At 41.5% G+C, this 21,339-nt stretch overlaps 2 protein-coding genes across 41 annotated transcripts in view; one reads left to right on the top strand and one right to left on the bottom strand.

Moving 5' to 3' along the window:
• Mbnl1 (muscleblind-like splicing regulator 1) overlaps nucleotides 1-21,339 on the bottom strand; it is a 174,567-nt gene that overhangs the window by 143,011 nt on the left and 10,217 nt on the right. For 19 of the 40 annotated variants that reach the window (XM_039101825.2, XM_039101835.2, XM_039101838.2 and 16 more), the window contains exon 1: nucleotides 937-1,075. The exons of 7 other annotated variants lie outside the window; for them this stretch is intronic. The gene's annotated coding sequence lies outside the window, so the exon portion shown is untranslated. Of the gene's footprint in view, nucleotides 1-936; nucleotides 1,093-1,265; nucleotides 1,386-21,339 lie in introns of those variants that run through there. 14 more of the 40 variants (XM_063281379.1, XM_063281381.1, XM_063281384.1 and 11 more) reach the window with 3 other exon arrangements.
• On the top strand, nucleotides 576-3,677 carry LOC120100833 (protein FAM246C-like). Its single transcript, XM_039103697.2, has 2 exons — nucleotides 576-1,882; nucleotides 3,257-3,677. The coding sequence occupies exon 1, from the start codon at nucleotides 576-578 to the stop codon at nucleotides 1,317-1,319; it is 744 nt and encodes a 247-aa protein (XP_038959625.1). The 3' UTR covers nucleotides 1,320-1,882; nucleotides 3,257-3,677.

The raw sequence follows: 21,339 nt of genomic DNA, 5'->3' as shown, positions 1-21,339 counted from the left end.
CCTTCCAGGGAGCTTCTAACTTTGTTTTTAATCCTGGGGATGTATACTGCACATAAACCCATTTTAGCAGCCTAATAGGCCTGTCTCAACACCCCTGTAGTTGTAACATGCTGTGGGCTAGCCAGGAAGGCTTCAGCTCCATATATATTATATATATAATATATATAAATTATATATACATATAATTTCTTTAAATCTCATGTTACATGCTCTAAAATCAAAATAGTATCATATGACACATTACTAACAATATTAGAGTCGGTCGTCTTTTTCTTTAAGGTTGAGGAAAGGCTACATATCTGTCTTGATTTTATTTAAAAACCAGTCCATATACTGATTACTTTTCATGAAAGCAATTCCTCCAGCCTTCTGTGGCTCCACCCTGAAAAGCTCTATACTTACTTTTCTTACAGTTTTTTGAGTGACGCACTACAAACCGACCAGAAAGGGAGGAAAAGCGGCAGCCCTCTCAAGCAGGGCGTCTTCCGCCCTGTAAACTTGGCAAAAAGCACACTGGACTGAAATACAGCACTCTCCATATAAGGCAGCCCAACTAAACATGTCATGCGTAATTTATGGGTGGCAGGCAGAGCATTAACCTCTGCGTGCACATACTTGGCCCACATGAAGCCGGTGCTGGATGGCAGCCCCGGCAGAGGGATGCGGGCGCTGCCGGGACCCGCGCGACCCGTGGCCGTCCCCATCGACCCTGGCAGAGGTCACCGAGTTCACAGCACTCGGTCACGCACCTGCCCCAGCTCCCGGGCCACCGGTCCTGCCCCGCGGCGCCCTGCGGGGGCCCGCAGAGAGGCGCGGAGCAGGGCCGGGAGCCTCAGCGCGCGGCCACGGTACGGGCCGAGGACCCCCGAGCGCCACCGGAGGCCGCCGCAGCGCCGCCCGCAGCGCAGAACAATGCGCGGCCGCCCCGCCACTCACCTCTCACGTGGCCGTGCAGGCTGCCCGCCGGGGCCCCGACTGCCCGGGGCATTGTGGGATCGCTACTCCGGGATGCCCGCCACGGGAAAGGAAACTGGCCGGGTCCGGGTCACCGGAGCATGGCTAGCGCCCCGACTCGTCGGGCTGCGTTGAGAGACTGTGGCATGTCGCCGTGCAGCCTCTTATCGCCGCGCGCCGGTTTCCGCCGCTGCGCGGCCCCTCCCCCGCGCCAGCCCCGCCAGGAAGGCGCGCGGACGCGCCGAGCTCCCACGCGCAGCCCCGGCCCCCGCCCGCCCGCTCGCCCGCTCGCCCGGGCCCGCGCCGCTCACCGCTGCTCCAGCTCCTGGGGCTCCGCGCCCAGTCTGCGAGGCCCGCAAGGTTAGACGGAAGGTTAGAGTCAGCGGCCCGGCCTGCAGCGGCAGAAGAACCGCACCGCCTGGAACCTGGAAGGCGAAGGGCGGGAAAGAAGCTGCACGGGTGTTGGTGGGTATCTTTCTCAGCAATCAACGCTCAGTTTTGGAGTTCTGCGAGAAAACTGATCGTCACCCAAACACAAACACAGGCCACCTTCCCGCCTCATCGGCAAATAAAACTTGCAGTTTAAAGGCTCCCTTACTTCCAACTCTGCCAGGTGGTGTACAGAAAGCAAGCAGAGCTTCCTCTTTTAAAATAAAATAACATCTTAGGCTATGCAGAGGTACTCCCACGCAAACAAACCCTGGGCAACTGCCGGCCCGAGCAAATGAAACACCAGCCCCTATTTCACGAGGTGCTATCCTGTAACTTGGCTTTGAATGAAAAGAATTATGAGTGCCTAAGAAGAGATAAAGTTTGAACATCTGTGGACGGGATTTCCGGTGAATTTCAGGAATTCTGATAACTTCGTCAGGGATGATTTTTGACTAAAAGACGTTTGTTTCATGGTTTGAACATACGTGGAGATTCGGTGAGCGAAGGCAAACTGTAGCTGGATTTCTCCCTACGTGTTTGTGTTGAGTGGGTGAGGCATACTTTCCTAGGCGGAATAAAAAAAAAATGTCCAGGTCCAGAAGGTGTTAACTCAAGTACTTTGCAAAGGTACCAGTAACAGACTAAGCTCTTGATCCTCTGCTGGTTCATGAAACACCGACTTAATGCTGCTTACTGGTCCCTTCCTGAAATAACTAATTAACTATTACCACTTCTCAGTGTTAATTATTAAAAGTACCCAAGTCCCCAACAATGGAAACAAAGTAGAATGAAACTAACATTTTCTCAGAGAATGGAGACAGGGAGTTTCTAACTGACAATTAGTAACCACTAATCGCCTGGGGACTTTCTCTCACATTCATTCCAGCAAAGGGGTGGAATGTGAACTATGGCAGAAGTGTTAATTAAGTATAGGTAGGATGGAGGTAAGTAAGGGAGAATGGACTACAAGGACTGTACTTCGTGGAGCAGCATGGTAGGAAAGAGCACCAGAGAGCTGGTGCTAAGATGGCGGGCAAAATAACAAAATGCCCTTGAGAAAAGGAGGGATGGCTCCCTGAAGGAATCGATGCAAGTGCTACCTTAAAATGTGCAGAAGTTAGTAAGATCAAAGGAGAGTTGACTAGAGAAGCTAGCTGGCTAGGGAGATGGCTCATTTGTAAAGAAGCTGGAGCTCAGGCTGGAGAACCTGAGTTCAGATTCAAAACATTTAGGCAAGGGTCTGTACTGACAGTGCTAGGATCAGGTAGAGAATGCCAGATATTCATAGTCCATTAGCCACCACTGAATTCCAGATTCAATGAGAGGCATTCAAAAGCAGATAATAAGATGGGAGGTAAATTTCAGAAGACACTTGATGAGGACCTCTGGCTTCCACGTGCTCATTTACATCAGCACAGGGAGTTGGGTACAAGTGGGCCCTGGGACCGTGGAGAAAAGTGCAGAGCACGGGCAAGAAACCTATCTGTTTCAATGCCATGTAGAATCAATATAGTCATCTGCTCTATCCCTTTCTGTAAAAGGAGGAGATTAACGTGTAGGCAGGAGAGACAGCCAGAGTTTCAACGTTATTCAGAAAACTATGAACTAGTTCGCAGGACCAGGGCGAAAGGGTGGAGTCTGGACTTGCATTCTAGAAAGATCTTTGGCGAATGCTTGGAGGGTTACTGGGAATGTATTTTGGGATGTTGGCAAAGGAAGGGTAAATGGGTGTAGACACACTGGAAAACTGACTCATGCAAGGATGGAGGAAGGGAGGGGCCTTGGGAAACTCCCAAGGCCCCTAGCTTAGCCTACTGCATTGCTATTAGCCTTTCAGTGTTTTCAGTTGCTTCCCATTTTCTACCAACAGAGCCCTGACTTCCTGACAACACAGGCTACCTTTGCACCTGCTGCTACATTAGAGCCTCCTTGTCTCCCTGCTCAGACAGTCCAGGGAACTGCCAGGACCTAATCCTGTTTGAAGTATTCATTTAAAGTTGTGCTCAGACCATTTCCGAGTTAGAGATTTGATGATTTTATCCCCCATGTGCTAGAAAATTTGCCCTTTGCAATTGAACCGAGTGAAAAACAGGACTTTGAACCCATGTATAGTACACGAGGGGAAACTATCAACTCCAGCGCTGCCAGACGGGGAACTGCTAGAAACGAGTGGAGGATTGAAACAGACTCAAATTTTCTGCTCCAACACATATAACAAAAAGAAACAGAAGAAAGGCCCTTGAATGTTAGAAACAATAGAATGTTCTAGTAAAGAGCAAATCAAAGGAAAATGTTATTTTTCAGAGATAAAGAGAAAAAGAATGCTGTGACAAGGCAAGCAAGCCAATCTAAACCTCAGACAGGAGCCAAAATAAATTCAGACCTGAAACAATGTTGCCATCAAGTAAGCCTAACCTGTTACTATTTAAAATTTTGAACCACTGGGGGTGGGAGAGATATCCAATCATATGTTAAAATTTGAAAGCATGTTGTCTTCAAGAACAATAGTCATGTTTCAAATTGTGGAAACTAGTAAAAAAATCATTATATAGTAATAAAAAGCTAATAGCTACCCCATTTAGAATCTACTGGTTCTTCAGTGCCAGGAGACCACTTAGGTTTCTCTTATACTGGGAGTTGATGTTACAGTCTGCAGACTCATGAATGCACACATCCATAAGCACAAAAGGGAGGCCATTCTCAGGAGAAAAAGGAAATTATAGAAAACAATTTCAGATAAAATAAAGCTACATTATTTATTTATTTATTTATTTATTTATTTATTTTAGGTAAAGGAAAAGGTTTTCACAGCAGCTTCCTGAGATACTTCAATTCTTTCAAGTCTTGATTTTGCCAATGACTCCAAGAGGAATACAATCAGGAGACATGATTTTTTGCAGATAATGTTAGCTCCTGGTTTTCCCATAATATAGATAAAAGAAAGAGTGATATATATATATATATATATATATATATATACATATATATATATATGTATATATATATATTCTTTAAAACTTGCGTAAGAGTGTTTGCATTATGAACTATGTTCTTTGTTCTCTGTACCAGAATCCACAGCTCAGTGAATTCTCACTGCCTCATTCTATAACATCTTTTCTTCCTCTTCTTTCCATATCATCTAAACCTAAGAAAGATAATTATAAAAATAGAAATATAGAAACCCTTTGAGATACTTGCCTATAATTAATTTTTATTATACCAGGATAAAATAATTGTAAAAATGTAGTCATATATTATGCAATAACACTATAATATATAAGATAATACTGATTAAATGCATTGTATGATAGTATCAAAGCCAGAACCCAGCCTCATTTCCTTTGCTTTCTTACCATATGTAAGTAAAAAAATATCTAGAAGAAGAAGCTTCTAGAATAGTCACTTTTAAGCTTATGTGCTTGTACCTTTTCACACAAGAAAAAAGGTAAGTCCCATAGCCTGAATCCAGACTTCTTTACCACTTGAATAACTATACTCGGAAAAGTTGTATGAATCTATTTATTTGTCTATCTTCAAGGATAATTATGCATTTTCCACAAAAAGTAAGTTCTTTTAATGGTCATTATCTAAATATAGGTAACACATCTTACACTATATATTATATAACACAACATGAAACATACACCATTGACTGTAAAAATTACAAAAACTTAATTTCATATAAAATCAAGATATTTTCAATGTTTATAAAATTAAAACACTTTATGTATTAATTTAATCATATACTTTATAAGTTACCTAAAAGCATTGTGATTAACTCTTTGGGATACATCAGAATGAAGATTTTAGAAGCAGGGAATGGTAGTAAGGATGGAAAGCTAGGGACTGTTGACCTGCTGTCTTAACAGGAGGACAAAACCATTGAAGCAAAGCAGGACCGCATTGGTGCTGTCATACTTAATTCTCATTGTCCTGTGCATTTAAGACAATGGAAACAGTATGAAGGAGGCCTGTTTCCTCCATTTAATGTGAGCATCAGCTGCTTTAGGTTTCTAAGAATGCTATTACTTCTCTATTCTTCCTTCTTTCCTCTCTTTCATTCTTTGTTTTATCCCCTTTTCTCTTCTTTCCATAAAGAAAGCACTCCCTCTACCCCTGCCCACAATGCCTCCATTCATTGCCCAAGGGTTTTAGAGAGCATCAGCTTAACCAGTTACCAATTCTAGGTTCTGTGTTTGGAAGTGAACACAGAACAATCACTTTCCACAAAGGATTTTATTCTCTGGGTGGAGCAGTGGCCAACAAGTAAGTAATGTATAAAAAGAACAGCACAGACATATTTGCAGATGAATACTTTAAATAAAGCCAGGCAGATTGAGAGAGGAATTGTGTGTTCCATGGGGTAAATCCAGACTGAGCCAGTCATGTCCTGAGTAACACAAGGATTGCCTAGAGAAAGAACAGGCCCAAGATCACAGTAGGGCAAAGAAACAGAAATGGGATACTTAACCTCAAGGATTTATAATCAATTAGGAGGAAACACGAATCTTACACGGATCACTCTCAAACTGCAAAGCCAGGACCACAACAGTTTGGCTCAGTGGAGAGCATGTATGTCTGACTATATTAGAGGTGGGCTGGGGCAGAGGCCCCTTTAGGAGTTATCTTTATGAGATGACCAGGTTGTTGTCCACTGTCAGTGGATATGGTCTAGTCTCAGAATGGAAGGCAGGAAGTGTGCCACTGCTGAGAATGAGCAGTGATGTCAAGAAAGTCGAATGGAAGCAAGTGCCAGGTAGTGCAGCGACAGAAAGGGATTGGGTCAAACACATTTAGCAATATAGTACTGCAAGCATTGTGATTTTGTTCCCTAGAATTGAGGAATATACACGCAATAGTACCCCCCTGGCTTTGAGACAATTGGAATATGTGGTATCTTTATGTGTGGCCAATCTCTTGCTTGGGACCAACACTACAAATACAATTCAGAGTTACCGGAGACATATTTTGGACTCATTTCCAGGTGTGGGGGCATGCATGGAGACAAGGGATATAGGGAGTCTTCTTTACCCACTTTCCAACTTCGTTTTTGGAGTCAGTGCCTCCCAGTTGAAACCAGAGATCACTAACAGGACTAGCCAACCAGCTTGATCCAGACATCCTGAGTCCCTGGCTTCTCAGTACCAGAATTACAGACAGCTTGCTAGACCCAGTGTGCATTTACATGGGCTCTTGGATTCTGAATGCTAGTCCTCATGCCTGCTGTTTACAAGGTGTGCTGGTTTTCTTTCTTTTGTTGTGACATAACCTGATAAAAAGAGGAAGAAAGGGTTGATTTGGCTTATACTTCGTATAGTCCATTATTGTAGGGACGCTTATTAGTATAATCATACAAAAGAAAATATGAAACAAAGAGTAGGGGGAAGAGCTTGGAGCATTGAATTCATGGCCAAGAGCAGAAATAATGAAAAGATCCTTGTTAACACTCAGCTAGCTCTCTCCTCTCTCATAAGGGCTGGGTCCTTAACTACAGTGCAATGTGGTCCATAGTGGGCTAGTTTTTTGCCATGTCAATTAACTATCAAGACAACACACACACACACACACACACACACACACACACACACACACACAGAGAGAGAGAGAGAGAGAGAGAGAGAGAGAGAGAGAGAGATGCCCATAGGCCACCCAATCAAGACTATTCCTCACTAAGTCTCTCAGGTGATCTTAGATTATGTCAAGCTGACAGTTCAAGCTAACCAGCACATGAGGCAAGCACTTTAAGCACTGGGTCATCTCCACAGCCCCAACTTTAGTTTGTAACACAACTGTATGGAACAAAGGATATCCCTCGTGTTGATCACTGTAATCATCATCTTTCACATAATATCAGGCTGCAGAGTTAATCCTCTGACTTAAGTCTCACAGCTCATATGAGGTCAAGCCTTCTGTCCTATAGAATTCCATAGGGAGTTCCTAAAAGCATTAAGTAATAGTAACACGACAGATTTCTAACGTAATGTGTCTAAGATAAAAGTCTGTCATGGTCGGGGGACTAATTAAAAAAACAAAATATATAATATGGCCTTTTAGTAAATAAAACACACAAAATTAACCATGAAACAAGAGGCAGGGAGTCTAAAGTAGACATTTTATCTGTTTTTGCTTATGCTGTGTAATTATAAGCAACGTTGTGAAACACTTTCTATTATACCATAACATGATGTGGTGTTGCTTAATACAGAATTTCCTGGCAATTCTTTTTAAAGAAGTAACTTGTTGGTCTTATCACTAAAAACATTAAAGTATATATAATTTAGTTCTCTCACATACTCTAAGCATATATATTATTAATACTGTTCATTGTAAAAGTCTCTGATTATTTTCTATGAAGGATGTGCCGCCCACTACCTTATTAATTCTTTTTTTTTTTATTGTACTTTTATTTTTTTTTATTTTTTATTTTTATTTTTTTTTTATTAACTTGAGTATTTCTTATATACATTTCGAGTGTTATTCCCTTTCCCGGTTTCCGGGCAAACATCCCCCTCCCCCCTCCCCTTCCTTATGGGTGTTCCCCTCCCAACCCTCCCCCCATTGCCGCCCTCCCCCCATAGACTAGTTCACTGTGGGTTCAGTCTTAGCAGGACCCAGGGCTTCCCCTTCCACTGGTGCTCTTACTAGGATATTCATTGCTACCTATGGGGTCAGAGTCCAGGGTCAGTCCATGTATAGTCTTTAGGTAGTGGCTTAGTCCCTGGAAGCTCTGGTTGCTTGGCATTGTTGTACTTTTGGGGTCTCGAGCCCCTTCAAGCTCTTCCAGTTCTTTCTCTGATTCCTTCAATAGGGGACCTATTCTCAGTTCAGTGGTTTGCTGCTGGCATTCGCCTCTATATTTGCTGTATTCTGGCTGTGTCTCTCAGGAGCGATCTACATCCGGCTCCTGTCGGTCTGCACTTCTTTGCTTCATCCATCTTGTCTAATTGGGTGGCTGTATATGTATGGGTCACATGTGGGGCAGGCTCTGAATGGGTGTTCCTTCAGTCTCTGTTTTAATCTTTGCCTCTCCCTTCCCTGCCAAGGGTATTCTTTTTCCTCATTTAAAGAAGGAGTGAAGCATTCACATTTTGATCATCCGTCTTGAGTTTCCTTTGTTCTAGGGATCTAGGGTAATTCAAGCATTTGGGCTAATAGCCACTTATCAATGAGTGCATACCATGTATGTCTTTCTGTGATTGGGTTAGCTCACTCAGGATGATATTTTCCAGTTCCAACCATTTGCCTACGAATTTCATAAACTCGTTGTTTTTGATAGCTGAGTAATATTCCATTGTGTAGATGTACCACATTTTCTGTATCCATTCCTCTGTTGAAGGGCATCTGGGTTCTTTCCAGCTTCTGGCTATTATAAATAAGGCTGCGATGAACATAGTGGAGCACGTGTCTCTTTTATATGTTGAGGCATCTTTTGGGTATATGCCCAAGAGAGGTATAGCTGGATCCTCAGGCAGTTCAATGTCCAATTTTCTGAGGAACCTCCAGACTGATTTCCAGAATGGTTTTACCAGTCTGCAATCCCACCAACAATGGAGGAGTGTTCCTCTTTCTCCACATCCTCGCCAGCATCTGCTGTCACCTGAGTTTTTGATCTTAGCCAATCGCACTGGTGTGAGGTGAAATCTCAGGGTTGTTTTGATTTGCATTTCCCTTATGACTAAAGATGTTGAACATTTCTTTAGGTGTTTCTCAGCCATTCGGCATTCCTCAGCTGTGAATTCTTTGTTTAGCTCTGAACCCCATTTTTTAATAGGGTTATTTGTTTCCCTGCGATCTAACTTCTTGAGTTCTTTGTATATTTTGGAAATAAGGCCTCTATCTGTTGTAGGATTGGTAAAGATCTTTTCCCAATCTGTTGGTTGCCGTTTTGTCCTAACCACAGTGTCCTTTGCCTTACAGAAGCTTTGCAGTTTTATGAGATCCCATTTGTCGATTCTTGATCTTAGAGCATAAGCCATTGGTGTTTTGTTCAGGAAATTTTTTCCAGTGCCCATGTGTTCCAGATGCTTCCCTAGTTTTTCTTCTATTAGTTTGAGTGTGTCTGGTTTGATGTGGAGGTCCTTGATCCACTTGGACTTAAGCTTTGTACAGGGTGATAAGGATGGATCGATCTGCATTCTTCTACATGTTGCCCTCCAGTTGAACCAGCACCATTTGCTGAAAATACTATCTTTTTTCCATTGGATGGTTTTGGCTCCTTTGTCAAAAATCAAGTGACCATAGGTGTGTGGGTTCATTTCTGGGTCTTCAATTCTATTCCATTGGTCTATCTGTCTGTCTCTGTACCAATACCATGCAGTTTTTATCACTATTGCTCTGTAATACTGCTTGAGTTCAGGGATAGTGATTCCCCCTGAAGTCCTTTTATTGTTGAGGATAGCTTTAGCTATCCTGGGTTTTTTGTTATTCCAGATGAATTTGCAAATTGTTCTGTCTAACTCTTTGAAGAATTGGATTGGTATTTTGATGGGGATTGCATTGAATCTGTAGATTGCTTTTGGTAAAATGGCCATTTTTACCATATTAATCCTGCCAATCCATGAGCATGGGAGATCTTTCCATCTTCTGAGGTCTTCTTCAATTTCTTTCCTCAGTGTCTTGAAGTTCTTATTGTACAGATCTTTTACTTGCTTGGTTAAAGTCACACCGAGGTACTTTATATTATTTGGGTCTATTATGAAGGGTGTCGTTTCCCTAATTTCTTTCTCGGCTTGTTTCTCTTTTGTATAGAGGAAGGCAACTGATTTATTTGAGTTAATTTTATACCCAGCCACTTTGCTGAAGTTGTTTATCAGCTTTAGTAGTTCTCTGGTGGAACTTTTGGGATCACTTAAATATACTATCATATCATCTGCAAATAGTGATATTTTGACCTCTTCTTTTCCAATCTGTATCCCCTTGATCTCCTTTTGTTGTCTGATTGCTCTGGCTAGAACTTCAAGAACTATATTGAATAAGTAGGGAGAGAGTGGGCAGCCTTGTCTAGTCCCTGATTTTAGTGGGATTGCTTCAAGTTTCTCTCCATTTAGTTTAATGTTAGCAACTGGTTTGCTGTATATGGCTTTTACTATGTTTAGGTATGGGCCTTGAATTCCTATTCTTTCCAAGACTTTTATCATGAAGGGGTGTTGAATTTTGTCAAATGCTTTCTCAGCATCTAATGAAATGATCATGTGGTTCTGTTCTTTCAGTTTGTTTATATGATGGATCACGTTGATGGTTTTCCGTATATTAAACCATCCCTGCATGCCTGGGATGAAGCCTACTTGATCATGGTGGATGATTGTTTTGATGTGCTCTTGAATTCGGTTTGCCAGAATTTTATTGAGTATTTTTGCGTCGATATTCATAAGGGAAATTGGTCTGAAGTTCTCTTTCTTTGTTGTGTCTTTGTGTGGTTTAGGTATAAGAGTAATTGTGGCTTCGTAGAAGGAATTCGGTAGGGCTCCATCTGTTTCAATTTTGTGGAATAGTTTGGATAATATTGGTATGAGGTCTTCTATGAAGGTTTGATAGAATTCTGCACTAAACCCGTCTGGACCTGGGCTCTTTTTGGTTGGGAGACCTTTAATGACTGCTTCTATTTCCTTAGGAGTTATGGGGTTGTTTAACTGGTTTATCTGTTCCTGATTTAACTTCGATACCTGGTATCTGTCTAGGAAATTGTCCATTTCCTGAAGATTTTCAAATTGTGTTCAATATAGGTTTTTATAGTAAGATCTGATGATTTTTTGAATTTCCTCCGAATCTGTAGTTATGTCTCCCTTTTCATTTCTGATTTTGTTAATTTGGACGCACTCCCTGTGTCCTCTCGTTAGTCTGGCTAAGGGTTTATCTATCTTGTTGATTTTCTCAAAGAACCAACTTTTGGTTCTGTTGATTCTTTCTATGGTCCTTTTTGTTTCTACTTGGTTGATTTCAGCTCTGAGTTTGATTATTTCCTGCCTTCTACTCCTCCTGGGTGTATTTGCTTCTTTTTGTTCTAGAGCTTTAAGTGTGCTGTCAAGCTGCTGACATATGCTCTCTCCTGTTTCTTTCTGCAGGCACTCAGCGCTATGAGTTTTCCTCTTAGCACAGCTTTCATTGTGTCCCATAAGTTTGAGTATGTTGTATCTTCATTTTCATTAAATTCTAAAAAGTTTTTAATTTCTTTCTTTATTTCTTCCTTGACCAGGTTATCATTGAGTAGAGCATTGTTCAATTTCCACGTATATGTGGGCATTCTTCCCTTATTGTTATTGAAGACCAGTTTTAGGCCGTGGTGGTCCGATAGCACGCATGGGATTATTTCTATCTTTCTGTACCTGTTGAGGCCCGTTTTTTGACCAATTATATGGTCAATTTTGGAGAAAGTACCATGAGGAGCTGAGAAGAAGGTATATCCTTTTGCTTTAGGATAGAATGTTCTATAAATATCCGTTAAGTCCATTTGGCTCATGACTTCTCTTAGTCTGTCTACATCACTGTTTAATTTCTGTTTCCATGATCTGTCCATTGATGAGAGTGGGGTGTTGAAATCTCCCACTATTATTGTGTGAGGTGCAATGTGTGTTTTGAGCTTTAGTAAGGTTTCTTTTACGTATGTAGGTGCCCTTGTATTTGGGGCATAGATATTTAGGATTGAGAGTTCATCTTGGTTGATTTTTCCTTTGATGAATATGAAGTGTCCTTCCTTATCTTTTTTGATGACTTTTAGTTGGAAATTGATTTTATTTGATATTAGAATGGCTACTCCAGCTTGCTTCTTCTGACCATTTGCTTGGAAAGTTGTTTTCCAGCCTTTCACTCTGAGGTAGTGTCTGTCTTTGTCTCTGAGGTGTGTTTCCTGTAGGCAGCAGAATGCAGGGTCCTCGTTGCGTATCCAGTTTGTTAATCTATGTCTTTTTATTGGGGAGTTGAGGCCATTGATATTGAGAGATATTAAGGAATAGTGATTATTGCTTCCCATTATATTCATATTTGATGTGAGGTTATGTTTGTGTGCTTTCATTCTCTTTGTTTTGCTGCCAAGACGATTAGTTTCTTGCTTCTTCTAGGGTATAGCTTGCCTCCTTATGTTGGGCTTTACCATTTATTATCCTTTGTAGTGCTGGATTTGTAGAAAGATATTGTGTAAATTTGGTTTTGTCATGGAATATCTTGGTTTCTCCATCAATGTTAATTGAGAGTTTTGCTGGATACAGTAATCTGGGCTGGCATTTGTGTTCTCTTAGGGTCTGTATAACATCAGTCCAGGATCTTCTGGCCTTCATAGTTTCTGGCGAGAAGTCTGGTGTGATTCTGATAGGTCTGCCTTTATATGTTACTTGACCTTTTTCCCTTACTGCTTTTAATATTCTTTCTTTATTTTGTGCGTTTGGTGTTTTGACAATTATGTGACGGGAGGTGTTTCTTTTCTGGTCCAATCTATTTGGAGTTCTGTAGGCTTCCTGTATGTCTATGGGTATCTCTTTTTTTAGGTTAGGGAAGTTTTCTTCTATGATTTTGTTGAAGATATTTACTGGTCCTTTGAGCTGGGAGTCTTCACTCTCTTCTATACCTATTATCCTTAGGTTTGATCTTCTCATTGAGTCCTGGATTTCCTGTATGTTTTGGACCAGTAGCTTTTTCCGCTTTACATTATCTTTGACAGTTGAGTCAATGATTTCTATGGAATCTTCTGCTCCTGAGATTCTCTCTTCCATCTCTTGTATTCTGTTGGTGAAGCTTGTATCTACAGCTCCTTGTCTCTTCTTTTGGTTTTCTATATCCAGGGTTGTTTCCATGTGTTCTTTCTTGATTGCTTCTATTTCCATTTTTAATTCCTTCAACTGTTTGATTGTGTTTTCCTGGAATTCTTTCAGGGATTTTTGCGATTCCTCTCTGTAGGCTTTTACTTGTTTATTAATGTTTTCCTGTGCTTCCCTAAGTGTGTTCAGGTCTTTCCTGAAGTCCTCCAGCATCATGATCAAATATGATTTTGAAACTAGATCTTGCTTTTCTGGTGTGTTTGGATATTCCATGTTTGTTTTGGTGGGAGAATTGGGCTCCGATGATGGCATGTAGTCTTGGTTTCTGTTGCTTGGGTTCCTGTGCTTGCCTCTCGCCATCAGATTATCTCTAGTGTTACTTTGTTTTGCTATTTCTGACAGTGGCTAGACTGTCCTATAAGCCTGTGTGTCAGGAGTGCTGTATACCTGTTTTCCTCTCTTTCAGTCAGTTATGGGGACAGAGTGTTCTGCTTTCGGGCGTGTAGTTTTTCCTCTCTACAGGTCTTCAGCTGTTCCTGTGGGCCTGTGTCTTGAGTTCACCAGGCAGCTTTCTTGCAGCAGAAAATTTGGTCTTACCTGTGGTCCCGAGGCTCAGGTTTGCTCGTGGGGTGCTGTCCAGGGGCTCTCTGCAGCGGCAGCAACCAGGAAGACCTGTGCCGCCCCTTCCGGGAGCTTCAGTGCACCAGGGTTCCAGATGGTCTTTGGCTTTTTCCTCTGGCGTCCGAGATGTGTGTGCAGGGAGCAGTCTCTTCTGGTTTCCCAGGCCTGTCTGCCTCTCTGAAGGTTTAGCTCTCCCTCCCACGGGATTTGGGTGCAGAGAACTGTTTATCCGGTCTGTTTCCTTCAGGGTCCGGCGGTGTCTCCGGCAGGGGTCCTGCCGCTCCTGGGCCCTCCCCCACGGGAGCCCAGAGGCCTTATACAGTTTCCTCTTGGGCCAGGGATGTGGGCAGGGGTGAGCAGTGTTGGTGGTCTCTTCCGCTCTGCAGCCTCAGGAGTGCCCACCTGACCAGGCGGTTGGGTCTCTCTCTCACCGGGTCTGGGAGCAGAGAGCTGCTGCGGGCCGGGATCCGCGGGTGTGGGACTTCCCTACCTTATTAATTCTTAAAGCTGACACACTTATAAATATGCTAAACAGATGGCTTGATTTTTTTTTATCTCCAGAATATATTATATGGGTCTCTACTCATGCTTGACATTCTTTTCTTCTGTTTTTTTATACTATTCTACATTTCTATCATTCTGTGATTCCCCCCACCTTCCTCAGGGTGTTCCATTAGTCTGAAGATAGGAATAGATTGGGTGAGAATACCAATTGGAAAGCTTGTAGTAAATGCAGCAATTCCATTAAGACTAATAGGCCAGACATATTTACCATGTAAACAGGTGGAAAGGAGGACAGGGCTAGGCAAGTCCTTGGTCTTCACGGCCATCTAAGCTGCTGACAAGTAGTAAAATTATCCAACATTGTTAACAGCTTCGTGGCAGAGGGGAAATTTTTCAGAGAAAAGTCACAAAGGACCAAGAGAGACAAATGATTTGATGAGGTGCATACACTTAGCACTCATCACCCAGCAATATGAAGGAAAAGTTTGGATGGCAGAGTGATCGTGTTGTCTTATGAAAACCTATTTCTCATGCCTGTTTCCCGGATGCTGGACTGCCAAACAGCTGGGCCCTAGTACACCTCAGTGAGTCTCAGGGGCCTTCCAACTTTTTCTCCTAGCTTTCTTAAACCTATAGTAACAAATCTTCACTAGGTGAGAGGAGATTATCTCATTAAAGTCATTTGCACCTAGGCAAGAACAGAGAGTATTTGCTTCTACAAAGGACAGCTTGTTAACCCTAATGAACCGCTAATTGGAATAGCTCTGAGCACCCTGGGGAAGGATACCACCTCCTCTCCTCTGCAAACTCCTCAACACTTTCCCTGACCTTTTTATTTCCCTCCTGAAATAAAGGAAGAATAGAAGCTACTGAATCCTCAGACTCTAACATGACTTTGAACCTCACAGAGGTACACAGGGTGCTGTTCGAAATGAAGTGACTGAAATCAGGCCTGTGGTTGTCAACGTTTTGGAACAATAGACAAAAGCCTAGACCAACAGAATCGATTCCTGGGAATGGGCCCAGCATACAGGTATCATAAAACCCTCTAAATGGTTCCAGTGTGAGACTGCTAATGATTCAGAAATGATGTCACTTGGGATTAGAAGCAATCCATTGATCTGCTCAGTTTCTACTTGGGATGGGTAAAATTTAGTTGACTGAATAGAAACAGTAGATTCTGTAGGAAAATAGTTAGGTTTGAGCAAACTGGTGTTCATATGCTTCTAGAAATTGGGGGGCTAGCATGGTTGTGGAGAGTAGCCTTGGTGAGGGAAGAACTCGTTCAGTCACACAGCAGCTTGGCCGAGGTACTTCTCAGGCAAACAAAGCAGGGTTACTCCCTTAGGTGTGCACTAGTGGTCCACAGGTGTTAAAGCCACTGAGATCCCACAGCTTTGTAAATGTTTGGGTTGGTGTCGCTTTGGATTCCACGCCTTACCTCTACTGCAAAAACAGATCATAGAAAACCTGCCAGGGTGACATCAAGGAATCAGAGGAAAGAAATGTGTTCTGGCACTTCCCTTGTGTGTACTCAAAGACGAAGTAGCCAAATCCCATTTTGTATATTCTACTGCATTTTATAGGTTCCTTTAACATGCTTCCACATGGAAACCATACATATATATTAACAAGAAGTGCCTCACTTGATTTTCAGTTGATGTTTCTGTTTCAAGTCTTTTTTTTTTTTACATTGCCATCAGGAAACTGAATTTTTATTTTTATACCCACTTTTTGAATCTTTTGAGAATAAACTCATGATTGTCAATAGTATGAGAGGACCACAGGAAGTAATTATATTGGACACGACACGGTATATTTTACAGCAGAACTTTCCATGATGCTGTGAGGTCATTATAGCTGTTGCAGTTTCATACATCATTATATCTATTTCAGTCACAACTCCTTTACTTTCATACATGTTCCAAATCCAAGTTGTTGTTATTATTATTATTATTATTATTATTATTATTATTATTATTTGCTTTTTATTGGATGTCTTTCTTTATTTACATTTCAAATATTATTCCCTTTCCTGGTTTCCTGTCCATAACCTTCCTATCCTCCAAAAGGTTGTTTTCCCCCCATCCATCTCCCACAGACATTCCCCTGCACAGGGGGTCCAGCCTTGGCAGGACCAAGGGCGTCCCATTCCACTGGTGCCCAACAAGGCTATTGTCTGCTACATATACAGTTGGAGCTCTCAATCCAGATGGACTACCAGCTGTAACTGGATGGGCCTGAACACCCATGTATCTACAAATGGCGTCAGTAGTGCAGAGCTGCAATAGACTAACACTCCAGCTTCCCAGTACCACACATCCTTAGACAAGGAAGAACATTCTTTTCCCTTTCCAAACCTTTCAGTTCTTAGCTTCCAGGACACCAGACAACACTGTGCTTTCATGTTAAACACTATTGCTATCAATTTTCCTATCTGGGCTATAAGAAGTTGTGGAATGGCTGGCATAATCCCAGCTTCCCCTAGGGTGAACAAGAGTAGATGCTATGCAACTTGAAGGCTGCAGACTAGCAATGGCAGTGGTTTTGAAGTCATAAGTTATGACCAGTAACATGTGTCAATATGGGAAAGAAATGTGTAAAACTAATGAACCTGATTAGACACTTATCTCTTTGAGACTATACATTCAAGTGTGTGTGTGTGTGTGTGTGTGTGTGTGTGTGTGTGTACTCATGCATGTGCAGTAGCTCTCAGAAGAGAGGGTGGGGCTTCTTGAACTGGAGTTACAGGTATTTATGAGCTGCTGTGTGAACACTGGGAACCACACTTGGGTTCTTTAAGCAAAGGCAGTAAACATTCAATCACTGATTCACTATTCCTTCCCCATTTATCATCATCATCACCATCATTCTCTTTTACCATCAGATTCAAATGTGTAGACGTATAGACTCGTGAATGATCAAATCCTCTTTTTCTAAGGACAGAATTCTATTATTAGTTGCATGAAATAGTTACTTTGTTTCTTCTTAGTGGGAAGCAGTCCTTCAGGGCAAGGAATCAGAAATCTATGCCTGATTATTATTACTACTGCACCCTGGTCCTTGCTGTGGCTTTTGGTGTTACTTTCATTTATTTTCTACAATGAACCTTTTAAAGTAGTGACATTAACAGACAAATATTGCTTTAATATTTTCAAGGCGTATAACATGCAAGCTTTTAAAATTACGTTTGAAAAAAACTGAAAATCCACTTATATTATCTTTTGTTTTGTCACAGATAAAAGCGATTTTAAAAACTTATTTGTCCTTGTTGTAGTTACCATTTATCTGTTCCTGGATATAAGTTAATACGTGCTTATTTCAAATAATATATCAAGTGCCTATAATAGAATCATATTGAATCTTTTCAAGGCAGCACTGTAGAGACATTTACGCATGATTATTCTCAACTAGTCTGTAACTGCCACCCACAAGCTTACTGCTGTGTAGAGTGTAACTTCCTCCCACAGCTTCCAGCGCCCACGCTCCACCAAAATCACTTTCCTGCTTGTCATTCATTCTTTACAATTAAATAAAGGAAAAGCTAACGATATGAAAGAGGGTGGACCCACTGCTCATCTCTCTTCATGGAGTGTAGCTTTCTAAAGATAATGTAAACTAGAATTTTAGTCAGGACGCCTTTCCCTCTTGGGAGATCTTCTGTAGTCTTGCAAAGTTCTGGTGAATCTGTCTGCTAGAAACTGAAAGTAATTTCAGGGTCCCCAAACGCCAAGTATCTCATGAAGGCAAAGGAAGATTCGTTTTGCTAGGTGAATCTTGAGCATGTTTAAATAAAGGGCACCTTGAGTCTGACATCCTACTCATACATGCATAGTAGCCTACAGTATCATGAAACAGAAGCACATGTGCTTGTGACACAACCAAAATTGTCCTCACTGAGAAAGAAGCAGCCAAAGACATCACTGTGTTTACTGCTGAACAAAGTGGTGACTCAGGCAGAAAACTCATTTGGAGCTTGTAGCAAAGTGGACACATGTTGAATACAGGACCTGAACCACTTGCCACTGGTCAGAGTCTTAGTGCCTGAGGTTTGTTCTTGGCTGCTCCCTGGCCTGCTAACTTAGTCTTTGACTTCCACTGGCAACAGGGCATAATCTGGTGGACATGGACCTGCCTGTGTATGAAGCAACAATTTTGGAAGAGTCCGATCAAGAAAGAGTGGTTTGTTACTTAAGGAAGTACTATTCCTTCAAAGGTATTGGTTCCTGAACAATAAAGAGGCATGAGATGCGAATAATCCCTTCAAGTTGCAGTTTCCAGAGATGGTTATAAACCTCTACTGCATGAAATTATGACCGGACACGACTCCGGGATCAGACCTTTGGTATACTATGGTCACTATTGTTACTTTAAGTGGAAAGTAATCATTAATTTTAAAAGAAAATAGAGCATTTTAAAAACACTACCTATTAAGCTTCACATTTGTCCAGAATGTGAGAACTCAAACTATAAAGTGTAAGAAACATGCAGCTATGGATCATAAGAGAGTCTGGTCATAAAAAGATGCTACTGGAGGTCTTTTAATAGATCAGTAAGATATAACTTTAAAATACCCTCCAAAATTTTCTTAAATGAAAGATAACTGAGAAATATCAGTCTTTAGTCCTGTCTCACAACACCAACAGTGCCAAGCTCAAACCACAGTATTGGGCGAAATAGGACATCATTGCTCCTAGTCTTCCAATGCACACCTTTTTTAAAAAATCCAACATTCCTTACTACTTTACAAGAAAGAATATGAGAAAACAAACCAAGCTAAATTAATAATATCTACCAATTTTAAGAAGACTGCAATAGACAGTTGCATGAGAACCACTGTCTTTGGGGTCAGAAGGGCCTTATTGTATGGCATGGTTTGTTTGTATATGCTCCAATAACAGTCCAAGGTGGAAAATTCAGTCATCTTCTTGTGTCTTTTGAGTAACATGAGTCAAAGGGATGCTCAGAACTCTGGGGATAAGTCATGGTTATGTGTTGTTGAGAACCATACCAAATGCTTGTGCCCCAGGAAGGATAGACTCACACCAAAAAGACGTTACCTATGAAAGGTATCCTTCTACTATATGGTGAGTAACGAAAGAGTTAGAGGAACAAAGCAAAACAAGACAGGCAATGAGGCTTCCAGGAAGGCACCTTTTGTAGAGACTCCTGAGCTAACTTGTTAGGCCTCCAGCCATGTGCTCCTTCCACATTCTCTTCCTAGAATCTAGTTCATTTCGACACACCTGTGCTACTCTTTTTTATTCAACTGCTTTACTTTCAGACTGATAAATTTGCATGCATTTATTCCACACGCAACACAGTTTCTGACATTACACTTTCTAGAATTGTAACAACTAGCTTTGTTAGCAGATGTTTGGCCTCGCATGGTTAGCATGTCTTCATATGTGATGAGTACATTTAATATCAATTCTCTTAGAAATGAAGCACCACCTCACTCTGGTTAGAACAGCTATTACCCAAAAGACAAAAACATAAGCATTTTTTGTTAAGGATGTGAAGATTGATAAAGGAATCCTTTACACTGCTGGTAAGAATGTGAATTGGCATACGTACAAAACTGAAAATGAAATTTATATATGATCCAACAACCTCACTATTTAATATACATGCAAAGGAAACAAGTCAGTATTTGGAAGAAACAGAAGACTGATTACAGAGCTCATTTTTACAACAATTAAAATAGTTGTTATGGAGTCAACCTGAGCACTTGTCAACAGATACGTGACTGAAGAAAGTACATCCCACTTCGACTGCAGAAAACCCAATGTTCTCAAACTCTCATGCTTTTGTATTATTCTGCCCTAGCCAGGAAGTAGCCTAAATATCATCATGTTCTCTCATACGCAGTGTACATAATTATGAGTTTATTCTTCCATACACATGCACTTGGGATAACATAGCATTTAATATTAGGCAAAAATAAGTATTGTAATATGGTGAGTCATCAGACCAAGAGAGTTATAGTAGGATGAAATGCATGGATCCATTAGCTACTAAGCCCATCATGTCTCTGCAGAACCAGCACAGCAAAAGCTTGTTCTGTTTTATGCTTTTATTTAGGGGGGAGGCAGAAGAGTTTGAAGTGGAATTTACAATCCTACATTGTGCTTGTCTTTCACCCTAGGGAAAGCAAAGAGTGTGACTCCCTAGTTCAGTTATGGTCAATCTTCTAGCACAGACTTTTGTCCAAGAACGGCTAGTAAAATTTTATTGCCAGGTTTTTACGTAAGCCAGGAATAAAAAGAGTCATATTTCATGTCATTAACTTTTAGAGTATGAGAGCAAGACAGTGCGTGTGTGTGTGTGTGTGTGTGTGTGTGTGTGTGTGTGTTATGTAAGTGTTTCTATGTATACAACTGTGATGTGGATATATGTGTGGATGTGTAGACATAGTTTCATGTGCATGTCTATGGAAGCCAGAGATCTACCTCAGAGTCCTTCTTCAGGCACCATCTACTTTTTTTATTTTGTCTTTTTACACAGGGTCTACTACTTGCCTGCAATTTGCTAAGCCGGCTAGAGTGGCTGTCCAGTAGGGTCCTAGCAATTCTCCTGCTTCCATCAGCCCAGTGCAGAGGTAGGTGTGAGCCACTACACCTGGCTCTGGGCTCCAGCTCAGATCCAGCTCGCACAGCACTGCCTGTATCCACTATGGCTCCCCAGCCTGAGCATTTGTTCTGTGATCCCTTGCTAACTGGCACTGGGGCTGCTAAACCAACGAAAAACATACTTTTCAGTAATGTATTCAATAGCTCCTTAGCAGTTCACACCACTGAACCTATGGTCCCCAGAAGTTTGGTCCAACCAATGATGACTTAAAGGTGACCATTTAGATTGTTTACATCTCTTGGGGTAATTTTAACTATCAGAGAAATTTATAATCACTACTTATGAAAAAAGTATGCTGGTACTTCTAGGGTTCAACAGTCACTGATACTCTGGAAAGAACAAATGAGAGTATCTGAGAGAGGTTGTCTCTCGGGGCTGGAAAATAGCCTTTTCTACCTCATTTACATACAGAAATTAAGGGTCATGATGGCTGTCACTGGATACCGTT

The sequence above is a fragment of the Rattus norvegicus genome, chromosome 2 (assembly GCF_036323735.1).
Source record: "Rattus norvegicus strain BN/NHsdMcwi chromosome 2, GRCr8, whole genome shotgun sequence".
In the NCBI taxonomy this organism is placed as follows: Eukaryota; Metazoa; Chordata; class Mammalia; order Rodentia; family Muridae; genus Rattus; species Rattus norvegicus.
This window is presented reverse-complemented; position numbering and strand designations above follow the sequence as displayed.